The sequence below is a fragment of the Aphanomyces astaci genome (genome assembly GCF_000520075.1).
Source record: "Aphanomyces astaci strain APO3 unplaced genomic scaffold supercont1.202, whole genome shotgun sequence".
NCBI lineage: Eukaryota > Oomycota > Saprolegniomycetes > Saprolegniales > Verrucalvaceae > Aphanomyces > Aphanomyces astaci.
The window spans coordinates 1,388-14,384 of NW_009798465.1; the positions used below are offsets into that span (position 1 = coordinate 1,388).

General features: G+C 50.5%; 3 protein-coding genes across 3 annotated transcripts; 1 reads left to right on the forward strand and 2 right to left on the reverse strand.

Annotated features, from left to right (window-relative positions):
* Nucleotides 1-43: 43 nt before the first annotated feature.
* Nucleotides 44-1,005, reverse strand: H257_18701 (hypothetical protein; the record flags this gene model as incomplete). Its single annotated transcript, XM_009847818.1, has 2 exons — nucleotides 44-53; nucleotides 572-1,005. The coding sequence occupies 2 exons, from the start codon at nucleotides 1,003-1,005 to the stop codon at nucleotides 44-46; spliced, it is 444 nt and encodes a 147-aa protein (XP_009846120.1).
* Nucleotides 1,006-8,828: 7,823 nt separating this feature from the next.
* Nucleotides 8,829-10,000, forward strand: H257_18702 (hypothetical protein; the record flags this gene model as incomplete). The annotated part of the gene is made up of 2 exons (XM_009847819.1): nucleotides 8,829-9,665; nucleotides 9,722-10,000. The coding sequence occupies 2 exons, from the start codon at nucleotides 8,829-8,831 to the stop codon at nucleotides 9,998-10,000; spliced, it is 1,116 nt and encodes a 371-aa protein (XP_009846121.1).
* Nucleotides 10,001-11,440: 1,440 nt separating this feature from the next.
* H257_18703 (hypothetical protein) lies at nucleotides 11,441-12,838 on the reverse strand (the record flags this gene model as incomplete). Its single annotated transcript, XM_009847820.1, has 1 exon — nucleotides 11,441-12,838. The coding sequence occupies one exon, from the start codon at nucleotides 12,836-12,838 to the stop codon at nucleotides 11,441-11,443; it is 1,398 nt and encodes a 465-aa protein (XP_009846122.1).
* Nucleotides 12,839-12,997: the final 159 nt, after the last annotated feature.

Genomic DNA, 12,997 nt, shown 5'->3' on the forward strand with positions numbered 1-12,997 from the left:
GGCCGTACATGCATTTTGTAAGACAATCTTTTTTTGTCCATATTTAGGTGTATCTATAGGGAGACCTTTATGGTATTTTGCATTGTCCATCACTATAACAGCATTGTTCAAACCATTATCTTCCATTTCATTTAGAAGTTTAGCGAACCAACTGACAAAATATTTATGGTCAAACATTCCATGATAGTCCTTGGTTTCAGGTCTACCAGTTCGTTTGCCACCTTGAAATATATCTAACGCTAAAAGCTTACTTTCCATACAACCACTATCTAAAATTGCAGCAATAAAACAAAATCTTTCACCTTTGTGTTTTTCTTTGACATCAAGGTCTAAATCATCACTAGGATCATATAATGAATCATCATGCCGACTATAATGGTGATGGATATAACTTTCATCTAAATATATAATAGGCCGTCGATTGACATTGCCTTTCAAAATTTCACACATTTCAGAAACATACATGTCACGATGCTCAATATTCGCAGCACACATTCGGAGCCCAAGGCTTTTTTTCTTTTTGCCACGTTTGTAGCCAAGTTTCGCCAAAACTCTTTGTGTTGCTCGATACGCAGCTTCGGTTGAGAGCTGCGACTCCGGATCGAACGGCAACATGTTCTGTGACCGCAAGAAGTGGGCGACGTCCTTTGCGACGGTTCTTTGACGAGACTGGCGGCGGATGCGGACGAACTCTTGAATTGCGTCGACGATCCTCGGGGTGATTGGGAGCCTTGTACGCGAGGACATATCCCGGGTCGTTGTGGTCTTGATCGTGGTATCTCCAGTTGATATGCACTCTTTCCAAACGGCTTGAACCAATTCATGCTTTCGGCGCAGGAGCCGAGCGACTCTGCGACTGGCAGCGGGGGCGCCTTCTTGGCGCAGCATGGCGTTTAGCATTATCATGTCCAAAATCTCTGGTTTCGAGACAATGGACCCGCGTGAGCGCTTGACGTAGGCAATGGCGCGGTGGATGTCACTCAGTTTTTCGGCGGCTGTGGGCATGGTTGGGTCAGCTTGGTTGTGGCAAAGAATTGGGTTGAAATTCATGGCATGTGTTAGTAATGTTGAACCTCTCGATAATTTTATAACTCGGCTAGGTAGGTATTTATAGAATGTGAAGAGTTATACGGTCTTAAGGTGATTTTAGCCTCTATTTTGAACTTTCATGGATTGAGTTGTCGAGAATATCATCATTCGGAGTGTCAAATGAATATGAATCCATAGCTCAGGCTGGGAGCTTCATTTCCACACCTGACATTTATTTTTAGCATTTTTTTTGCAATTTATATGGGGAAAGACCCCCTCCACGTTGTCGACGACTGTTAATTGATCTAATATACGTATTGGATATACTACTCGCACCCTGGGGCTGCAGGGCCATGCCCAGGTTGGTCGGAGCCGCCTTAGCGGGGGTGTTCTCGTCAACGGCCCCATCAGGAAGAGTGAAATCAATCCCAATTCCGCAGGATACCTTTGGGTCATTCAACCGCAGCCATAACGATACCTACGGCAACAGCTAGCCGCACTATGTCTTTCTCGCGACATGGCACGGCCCGACTGCTGCCATGTACGAGGAAAGGCTGCGGAACATATGGCGGAGTCTTCATATCTATAGCCAGGCATCGCTATCGTGCTTCTGGTAAATCAACATGTTCCTACAACTCGAATGACCTAGCATCTTGTGCTTGGACCCAGGACAAGTTGCCGCCGCTGCCGGCAAATTTCGCTGGCGAGCAAGCACATTGGTGTTTATATGAAAATTAGTATGTAAGTATATGCCACTGTGATTAGATAGGTTTGTCCAATCCCTGTGTGCTGAGAACCTCAAAACACGATGAACGACAAAACCATCACCAGCCAATCATGTGGAAGCAGAAAACACGACCAAAGTGCGATGAAATGACAAGTTTACTTGGGAACGCATTTTGGATTTAAAGTACGACGGTACTTGTAAGAGCCCTTAATACTTGTTTTCGTAATGTTCAATTTCGATTCGTTAGTTATGTCCAATAATAGTGTCTATTCTTTGTAGTTTTAGATGGGGTGGGATGGGAATATAATAGTCCAATGTGGACACTAATTTGTCTGTACAATATGTACAGATATACTGTACTGTATTAATAGTACTATATACTACTAAGTAACTTACATCTTTTTTCGGTTAATTTCAGGACCTCACCATACTTTTTCGAGAAATGAACAAGCAATTCGCGACGGTTCCACTTCGTTCGTTGTATATTTGTTATATTTCGCCTGCAACCAAGAAGGTTGCAGTAAATTTCAAACGAGGTTCCTTATATTTCACTGTGTATGTAACGGTTCCGTTCGCCCAAGGACAGTAGGCAGTCATGAAGTGGTCGTGGGGCCGGCGGCCTTGTGGATCTTGTCGATGACTTCGTTCTTGAAATGGAAGCCGCTGTCGGAGACCCAAATATGGACATACCCAAAGGTTGTGAACCAGTCGAGGAGGCTATTGGCCGTCGCCGCAGCGTCGCTTGTCTCGCTGGGCCAAAGTTGCACGAACCCGCTCATGTCGTCCTTCATGACGAGGATCATCTGCAGGCCGTTCGTCGCCGTGGGCATGGATACCTAGTCGTAATGTATCAGCTCTTGGGGCTTCTCGGCATGGAGCGCCGATCCAAGCGGGCGTGGGACCACAGAGCCGTCGACGCTGAGGCAGTGAATGCAGGCTTGGACAAATGTCTTGACATCGGTTTCGAGGATGTTCCAGGCGAAGACATCGCAGACGACCTTGGCCGTGGCTTCGATTCGCCGATGCGGCGCCTTGGTGCGCTATGATGCAGACCCGCTGCTGGAGGAGGTCCGTGGCTCTTGTTTGGGATCCAGTTGCGGTCTTCCTTGTCGAAGAACAGGTTCTTGTCTTCATTCCACGCCACGCCGGCTGGTGGGGTCTCTCCCCTCTTCACGGCCTCATGTTGGGTCTTGACGATGCCAGCCGGGCTGGGCCAGTCGAAGTCGGGCTGCTACAGGGGCGACACCATGGCCTAGAGGCACCGGACAGACTTCGTTGGAACTTGGTCTTGGGCGGCGCCACAGCGGCTGAGCAGGTCGCCCCACAGATTGTCTTCACCGGGCAGGCACTCGATGATGTAAGGGAACGAGGACAGCACCAGGGCCCAGCGCTCCAACTTGTGCGCTTGGTACCTTGCTATGCTTGGGGACTGGCCGGCAGGATTGAAAATGTACTGCAGGTTCTTGTGGTCGGTGAAATGGCGGAAGCCAGCTGGGCGGATGAGAGGGTAGTCCAGCCGCTTGCAGCTTTCCACAACGGCAAACGCTTCCTTCTCCACGATTGGCCACGCTCGCTTGCACCAGTAAAGGCACCGCTGAGAAAGGCCAACGGCTGGTGGCACTGCTCTTCCAACGGCAGGGCCAGGACTTCAAATGGTACTTGAGTGACGATGGCGCCCCAAAATCCTTCACTTGCGTTGGTATAAAGGCAGACCATCATGGCTGCCCCTGGGTGCGTCATGGGAACCATCGCCAAGAGAGCTTCCTTGATCTTGTCGAAGCAGGCCAGATGGCCAACGTCCCAGCCAACGGCAGTGAGTTGGACGCGGGTGAGCTTCGTATTCTTCGCACTTCCAATTTGCTTGGTCGCTGCGTCGAGGAGTTGGCGGAGCGGCGCCACAAGCTCGGTGTAGCAGGGGATGCTGGACCGCATTCAGTTGGTCGTGCACACGAACTGTTGGAGGTCAGCAGCCGTGACAGGCGGCGCGAGCACACGCAGTGCTTGGATTCTTTTGGAGGAGTGCTGGACGCCTTCGGTTGAGACGACTTTGCCCCACCATTCGGCCTTGGCCAGGAAGAAGTCGTATTTCTTCGCCGAAGGAGGAGAAGATGGTGAGGACTTGGTCGAGGAGGCGAGGGTCTCGGCATAGTCGAGTCAGGCTAGGAGTCCCTTGAACAGTAGGTCGGCAAACATGAAGTCCACCGCGGACTGACAGAACGCCACCGCGTCGGTCTGGCCCATAAGCACTCTTGTGGGCGCGTGCACTCCAAAGGGGGTCATGAAGGAGTAGTACATTTGGGAGTCTTCATGGAGCGATGCTACCAGTAACCCTTGAACCAGTCGAGGGTGAAGAACGCCCGCGCGCCAACCAAGACAGTCAGGGCGGCGTCGAGGTTCGGTATAGACCATAGCATAGGCTCCGTGCACGCATTGATGGGCCGCCTGTCGATGGTCATGCGCAAGTCGCCAGGGTCTTTCTTGGGGACGATGTGCGGCGCCGAGGCACATGTTGCGCGGTTGTTGCGGTACACCAGACCAGCTGCTTCGAGCTCGCGCACATGTGTCTTCAGGAACTTCACATACGCTGGGGGTATCACTTGACATGGACAGCGCTAGGCTTGATGCGCACCCGCAGCGGCTCCACCTTGATCGGCATGGCCGATCTGCTGGCGGAATACATCACCGTGCTTGGCCAGGAGGAGTCGCAGCTTCTCCAGGAGGTCCGCGGTCATGCCTTCGTCTTCGGCGGCACGGAGCTTGTCTTGAATCACCGCTTCAACCACCGCTCGCCGTCTGTCCCGCTCGCCTTCTGCGTCTTCAGCAGATAGGACTTGGATGTTGGGGGTTGCACAGTCAGAAGGCTTGTTCACGTCGCTGACACCCCAGACTTCTTGCTTGGCAAATGCGTGGCTGAGCAACTCGTCTTCAGAGAAGCCGTTCCATCACAGCCCAGCTGATCAAGAGCTCTGCCGCGTTGGAGGAAGAGTCCGCCCAGGACTTGAGTCCACGCAGGGCCAAGCGTCCACAAGGGGTGTCCAGGGAGTCCAACTTGAACTGCACTTGGCGGTCGACCTTGAGCGCAGGTGCTTGGCCATACGGCTGGATCACTGATGGCTCCGGCGAAATCACCTTGACTTCCACACCGGCTGCAAGGTAACGTCGGAGCCGGTGTCGAGGAGGGTCGTCGTGACGGACACGATACCTTCGATCGTGGCTTCGCGGCCGAGGGACTTTTGTTCGCGCTGCCTTGTAGCTTGGTCGCCTTCTATTGCGCGCGCTTTCTCACTTGTCCATTTGTTCCTTGAGCAGGCGCTCGGATTCGCCAGGCGCGCACTTGGGGCAGTTTACCACCTTGTGGTTCTCGCTGCCGCACTTCAGGCAGGTCGCCTTCTGTCGCTCGTAGTTCTCGCTGTCTTGCTCGAGGGCTGGTGTGCGCCTGGGAGGTCCACTGCTGCTGCCAATGCTGCCTTCAGATCGTCCAGGCTCGGACAGTCGCAATAGTGCTGCGACTAACGTTGCAGGCGGTGCCGAAGTCATCTCGTCGTCTACCAGGGCATACAAGTGGTACCCGGCGGTATGCACGCGCAGCCAGACAACGAAACGCTACACGTCAACGGGTCGTTGCGTTGGAGGGCCAGCTGGCGCTGGACTGCTTTCTGAAGGCCAAGCGGCTTGATCGCTTTGACCATGATGTCGACAACTGTCTTCCTTTTTTGGTCCAAGGCCCACGCTTGATCGTCGTGCTCCAAGGCTCGCATCAGGTTTTCAAGCATCTTGCCAATAAGCGAGTCGGCGTCGAGGATTGTCGTATCGAACCGGATCGCCGTGGTCAAACGCTTCTTGAGCATTTCCAGGTCTTGAGGCTCCTCTTCAAACGCCTTGCTAAACCACGCGGTCCACTCTGCCTCCGTGACGCCACGGTAGTGGCGGTTGGCCATATCCCACATCGCCACACGCTTCTTGGTAAATATGTCCATGCACGAGCTGACAGACATGACGAAGGGTATTGAGCCAATGAGTTGGAGGGCGTTGACTTGGTCCAGGTACTTGTTGAACTGGCGGATGAATGTTCGCCGCTCCGACTTGGTCAAGCCGTTGAACGAGGGTGGGCCAGGGAGCACCAACGCGTTGTACACGAGTCCCGCTCGTCGCCTTGTCCCACGTCATCGTCATCGGGGACAGGGGGCAGGTTGGTGGCGCCAGATGGTATCGCAGCTGGCGCGGGAGAATTAAGTGGCGCGGCCACGGGGGTTGGTGTGTGCGCCGAAAATGGGGTGTTGGTGTAGCCATCTGGTTGAAACCGCTGGTCAATAACTGGTGGATTACGTCGGCGTGGCGTGGCTTGACGGCGCAAGGGACGACCGCGTCCGGCTTCTAGGGATCGGGATCGCTCTGTCCCGTTAACAGGGGACTGCGAGCGTTGGTGGTCAGAGTCACTCGTTGCTTCGGGCGATGACGCTAAAGTATTCTTTGTTTTCGCTCCCGTCGTTATGAGGCCAAATCAAATTTCAAATTAAGGTCTCTTACTACTTCCTCTATTCCGTAAAACTGGAGACATTGGTTTTCCCTGCATTTTTATCTTAATGTTTGTATGGGCTCTACCATCTAAAAGTGTATTTTTATTCACAAACTTGATTTTACGACGAGAAGGTTCATCATGTGCTGACTTGGCCACCAGTCCACATACAAACGTAAAATGTAATGAAGGCATCCATGACGGACATGACAGCGAGCGGGCTGGTGGAGCAACCGATGCGTCCCTAGACCGTAGGGCCTTCTCGGCCAGGGACTCGAACCAGCAAATCGTGCAAGCGGCTGATATCAACGACTTGCATGACCTCCTAAGCAGGTTATGCAAGCAAAGGGCCTCAACATGCCCTGCTGACTCAAGGCCCTGGCCGAGCAGGCGCTGCGGTCAAGGGACGCATTAGGTGCACTAGTACTCTCGCGGCATCATCTACCAAGGCGTCTAGAGTATCTAACCACACTCTCGTATTGCAGCACCTGCTAACCATGCATCAATCGGTACAACACGAGGATGGTATGACTTCCCCTCACCAAATACCAACTTGGTCGTCGGTGTATTTCTTAAGTATGCCGCGCCCAGTTGTGGGATTACAATTCTGATGGGCTCTAGCAATATCTACGCAGCGCCGCGAGTTGTTTGCGCTTGATTTGAGCGCGATTGAATGAAAAATGACTGTGTGGCGTATGTTTGAAAATTTCCTGACCTGAGCAGCGAGTCCTGCCAGGTGCTTGCGAAGCGACAAGAAACAATAAAAAAAATCTGAAAATAGCTTCAGAATCGTCTTTTGATTGGCTATCTGTGGTCGAAAGTTCGTTCGATTTTGGTATTATTGGCCTGAGATATCGTTCCGAGAATTATATGTCTCCAGTTTTGCGGAACGGAGGAAGTACGAATTACTTTTTCTGGTCAATTTTAAGTGTAATCATTTCGTCCAATGAAAATGCGCCAACAATGCACATCTTTCAACCGCACGACAATGGCATACAATCATGACACCATGAGCCGATCTCTGAAATGGCTCGTAGGTTTCTTCTGCAGCGCCATGCAGAGTTCGCATAACTTCATTTCACTCCTACAGTAAGTACTAGTAGTGTGAAAACGGATTACGAAGTGTGGTAGTGATTGTTGACTGTGCCATTTGATATGGGGGTCCCATCGGTGTGCAAGGAAGCGTTGGAGGATGACTGATGATAAGAGGAACAACCAATTCACTAATTTCCCATGCTACGTGTTTTTTTGTACTTCGCTAAAGCTAGATCAACCGACTTCTCTTAGTAGTGTTATACAGCGAGGTTACGACCGCGGCGTGCATTTTGAAAGGCACGACGTCTTTATGACGAAGGTGCAGTAATGGAAAGGCGTTGGACAAGCTGATGTGCGAACTTCCACCAATCCTATGGACAGAGGTTGGTACAGACAACTACACATACATGCACAAGTGATACTAAGTGGGCTTTCCAACCATGTTAATAATCCTGTATACCTAGTAAGTTCTGATACCACCACGAACTCGTTCATCGCAAAACGATACCCATGGAATCATGTGTGCCGTGGGCATTGTCGACTACTCCACCTCCCCTTAGTGATACGATGTCAGCCTCAGTATTTATGTCCAATCAAAACCATAACGTTCATTGATTGGATAAAATGATTAAGGTAGTGCAACTAGCATTACGATTTCCAACCACAACACAACAAATCGAAAATATACGATGCCGTTATTTTCGCCCATATTTCATGTCATTTTCTGGATTATGAAATAAGTACTTCGTATATTTTGTCGATTCTGGATTATGAAATAAGTATGGTGCACGTCATCTATAAACTACCAACTTTTCACAAAATTTTCTGATTTCTATTTCATATCCATTCTTCAAAATTTCAGCAAATTGAGACGTAGAATCGACAGATCTCAATGAGGTGAAGAAATTCTACGTCTCAGATTCAAATTTGGTAATGAATTGGTCCAGAAATAGATATTTAACCTTGCTGTATTTTACATATATTTGGCCATAGGGGTGGCCGCTGAGATGTATCTTGATTTTTGTATGTGACTCTTATCCGTATATAGTATCCGGAGCAGTTGGGGCCTTTAACCTCCCACTGTGGCGGTGGTCGGTGGGTTTCTGGTGATTGGATCTGGCGTCGAGTTCGCACGGATTCCGTCGTTTCGGGTGCCAGCGTGGTGGTTGGCGGGGTGGTTGTGGTTGGATGGACTGTCGTCGAAGATGGCACGTGTGTGGCGGTTGTCGATGTGTTGGTAGTAGCTGGAGATTAGACCTCCTGACTAATGATTAAAACAATGTCAAATGTCCGGATACTTTCGTATAATTATCATGTGCTATTGGATTCATTAAAATGACTGGTCAATGATTCTTTTAGTTGTCAGAAGAGTAGTCATTGGGCAATCGCATAGTACGCGCTAAATGATTGGATCATTTGATTTGGTGGTGATCAATGACGTACCAATTAATGTTTTTGGAAACGCCTCAGTCATTTCCAAAACCATCGACTGCTTCCCGATAATAACAACCAATCGACTAAATGGCACGCCGAACCAGCTTGCAGGGGCCCCACCCCACCTCGTTGACGACACGTAGCATCAACCAAGGGGTATCGCTGCTCAACAACCTCGAAATGCAGCGTCAAGCCAAGCGCACTCGCTACTCCACGCATCTTGCTGACGAACCTGACACCGACACCGACTCCATTGCTCCCATATACGACGCGTTCTTGAAGGCCCAAGGTCTCGAAGGGATTCTCACGATGACCAACTTTAGTCCCTCGGAATTCAACATCCTTTGGGCTGACGTTCGATCGCACCTTTTCAAGCACTGGAATGTCGGCTCGGGGCGAAAATCAGAAGTGACAGCAAGAGATCTCCTTCTCATGCTTCTTACCTCGCTCAAGCACTGTGGGGCGTGGGACGTTGTTGCAGCCGTGTTCAAGCAGAAAGTGGATTCCTTCGAAAAGCGCGTCATGAAGTTTTTGACGGTTCTGTATCCATTTGTCATGCGAAAGTACGTGACTGCTGTGGGGGAGAAATGGACGATGTCTCAACTCGCTGTAGGTGGCCATCAATTCAAGAACTTTCCCTATGCTCGCTACGCTACGGATGTGACGTTCCAGCAGCCCAATGTGTCCTCCGGCTCGTATGCCGAGAAGAAACTGTTCTACAGTGGCAAGCACCACCTGTACGGGCACAAGGTTGAAGCCTCGGTCTTACCGAATGGCTTTGCTATTAATTGCACATATTACTACAAAGGCAGCGTTTCCGACAAGACCATCTTCGACGAGAACCTCGACTTCCACGCCGCCAACCTCTGCAAGGAAGCCACTGTCATGGACCTGGCTGACGCCGACGACCTCAGACGCTTTGGGGTGTGTGTAGCGACACCTACCGCTGGAATCGTAAGACTTACGATGTTGTGTTTCAGACCTGTATGGCGTTTACGAATGCACACGTTCGGTTCCACCCCCTTCGCGCTGAAGACGGCGACGCGAACTCGCAGTACATCAACCGCTTGAACGCTATCGGCGTCAATATGGTCAAGAACAAGAATACAGCGCAACGTACCTATCGTTCGAAGCGCAAGGCGAGGCTGTCGATGGTCATGGCTGCCAAGAGCTCTCTTGCTGATGCGGATGCAGGTGGAATCGACACTGACATGGGCTCCAACAGTGAAATCGAAAATCGCCGTGGTTCGTTCTTTTAGGGATATATCCCAAATTAGTGCTTTCGCTAGGCATATGTACTTGATTTGAATAATTTGATGCAGGTTTTATCAAAAGGTGGTGGGTTAACTGTAAATTTGCTAGCGATTGGCTCCATTTAACAGGCAGGCCAGCGGAGAATGTACATATTTTGGTCATACTATGATTTTCAAACTTCGTCCACAGAGCTCAGTAAGCCACAGAGATTTCGGAATGTGTCCTTGACTATTCGGCCATCTTCACATGCCATTTGCACGCTTTCGGAGGCCGGAACAACCGCGAAAACTTGCATGGCGCATGGGCCCTCGATGGTTTCAACGGCCGTCCCTGCGCGTGTCATTGGACACATTTTGGTTCTTTCTTCCAATGGAACGCCAGTAAAAATGTCAGTAACATTTTTGCATACTTGTAGAACTCAAAATGGATTAGTCAGATATTCTAGAACTCAAAATGGATTAGTCAGATATTCTTAGATAATCAATTATCCTATATATTGTTAATAACCACTCTGGCCTTTTCCGGTCGTAAGGCTATTCCCATATTAATAGTAGCTCAAATCTGATTTTCATCAGAGTACGCATTAAAATGCGTACTTTCGTATTGATAAAACTACTAGTACTGTACTCGGACATCACATCTGCACTTTGTTCCGATTACTCTCCAATCCAGGAAGTAAATCCCCATTGTCCCAAGCTCGTTGGGATAGAACAGCGAGGTTAAATCATCGAGAAGCAGCTTCAACCAAGTTGAATGATATGCTCCCACAAGATAGGGCGATGCTTCACTTGCCGCCATTGTCCCGTTGTTGACTGCGAGGACGCATGCAAATGCGCTTTAAATCATTTGGTCTTGGACATTTACAGAGAGCTTCGTCAACAACCAAAGCAAACCACACGTTTTGGAGGTATTTATTTCTACGTGTCTTAATCTGAATGCCTTTCAGTTCATTCGCGTCAACCCAAAGGTCAATCTACGATGCTCGTCAACACATGTGGTACTTCCCAGTGGTTTGGGGCATTCTAAAGAACGTACAACTATGTTACAGTGGTAGAGTCTAAGTTCGCTGATGTGGCTGCTCTCATGTAATTGGATGAAACAAAAGTAGTTTTTTTATTTGTCCAACAAACGTTCTATTAATAGTACAATCGCATGATGGAGAAGCATTGGCTCACACGGAAGAATCTCTAACTCGCACAGATCTTCGTACTTCCACTTGAAGTTATTCACGCGTGTTCATGAAGGTGTATTCTGTGAATCCCGAGAAGGCGGTGGCATCTGCTAGACCGTGGGAATAGTTCGATGTCGATACCTCCATTTTCCTACCCTGAAAAGTGATTATAGTTCCCGTGGCCTTTCTGTTAAAAATAACGTCACTTTGCATCTTTTTATTGAAATATTTGGTTAATCTTCAACACACACAGAATGATGTAGCATCATTCATGTCAACAGCACACGAGCAGGACTTGGCCAAAGTAGATGGACGAAGGACAGTAGCTGTCTGGTGGCGCGAGGGTATACGGCTGGTCGGCACTTCCTTTGGCGCACCCCTTTTTGGTTTTACAGATGCTGTTGACGATGGACGAGGATGAGTCGCCAAACATGGCGAGGTATGGCACGCAATCGGAAGTGTCTAATTGAGTCGTTGTGGACGACGCTGCCGTCGCAGTGCTGTTGACTGCGTTCCACAGCCATTCCAGCAACATTTTCAACAGATTGCCACTATCTATCGGTGTCGGAGATGGAGCTAATGTAGTTGTCGCATGTACGGGAACCGGTGTCATCGTTGGTGTCGAAATGTTGCTAGCCGTGACAATTGGTACTGCAGTTCTTGTTGTTGTCGCCAAGGTGGACACTGGCACAAATGTTGTGGTCGGGGCGACAGTTGTGGACGTGGCATTAGTGGGGGTGGGGATCTTGGTCACTGCAATGACAACTTTCTGGGTGGTCGTGGGGGCGATTGTGGTTGCAGGGCGGAACTGACACTGCCACACCCTGGCCACGTACGTGCACACGGCGTCATTAGGGGCTATGCATGTCCCCGTTGCGGCATTCCACGACGGTAGATTGGAGCTGCATGGGGCACCGGAGGACACCGTGCCTTGTTTCGGACACAAAGTGCCTTGAGGAGCACACACGCCAGTGCCACCACAGAGCAACGTCTTGGAGGTAGAAGCGACGGCATACGAAGTGTCATTGACGACTGGGACAACCCACGTGCCGGGGCCCGACGCCGTGGTGGCGGGGGCGGTTGCACACCCTTGGGACGGAAACATACAGCCCCACGTGCCGCCCGTTTGGTTGCTACCGGTCACAAGACCACACACGGCATCTTCCGGAGCGACACACATCTTGGACGATGCGTTCCAAGATGGAATGCCAGGGTTGCAGCCGGCCACAGGAACATCACCCTTGCGAGGACAGCGAGTGGCTCCAGTAGAGCAGCCATCCCCTCCACAGATTGGAGTGGTGCCTACTGTCGAAGTAGGAAAACCATAGGTCGCATCTTTGCACACACTAACAAGCGACAAGGTAGAAGTTGTCGTGGGAGCCGCCGTTGTGGTAGGAGCTAGCGTTGTGGTTGTTGTCATGGGGGTAGGGGTTGCCGTGGTCGCGGCGAGGGTAGTCGTAGCTGGGGTAATTGTTGCAGGGGTCGGTCTGTTGATGGTGGCTAGAGCTGGTACTGGCGTTGACGTTGCCACGGGTTTACACGCGACGGGGGGCAGTGTTGGCACAGTGATGGTTCTTGGCTTGTCCGTCGTCGAGGACGGGTCGGGAGTGTCGGTGCTCGGTGTTGTGGTGGTGACTCGAGCTGACATCGACGTTGGCACGGGTACAGTCATGTCGGGGGCCACCGTGGTGGTTGGCACGGTCGTGGTTGTTGGATAATCTGGTGTAGAAGATGGCTCGAGTGCCGCGGTGGTTGGTATATTGGTTATAGCCGGACCTGGTGTCGACGTTAGCACGGGTTCAATCTTGTCATGGGCAAGTATGGTGGTTGG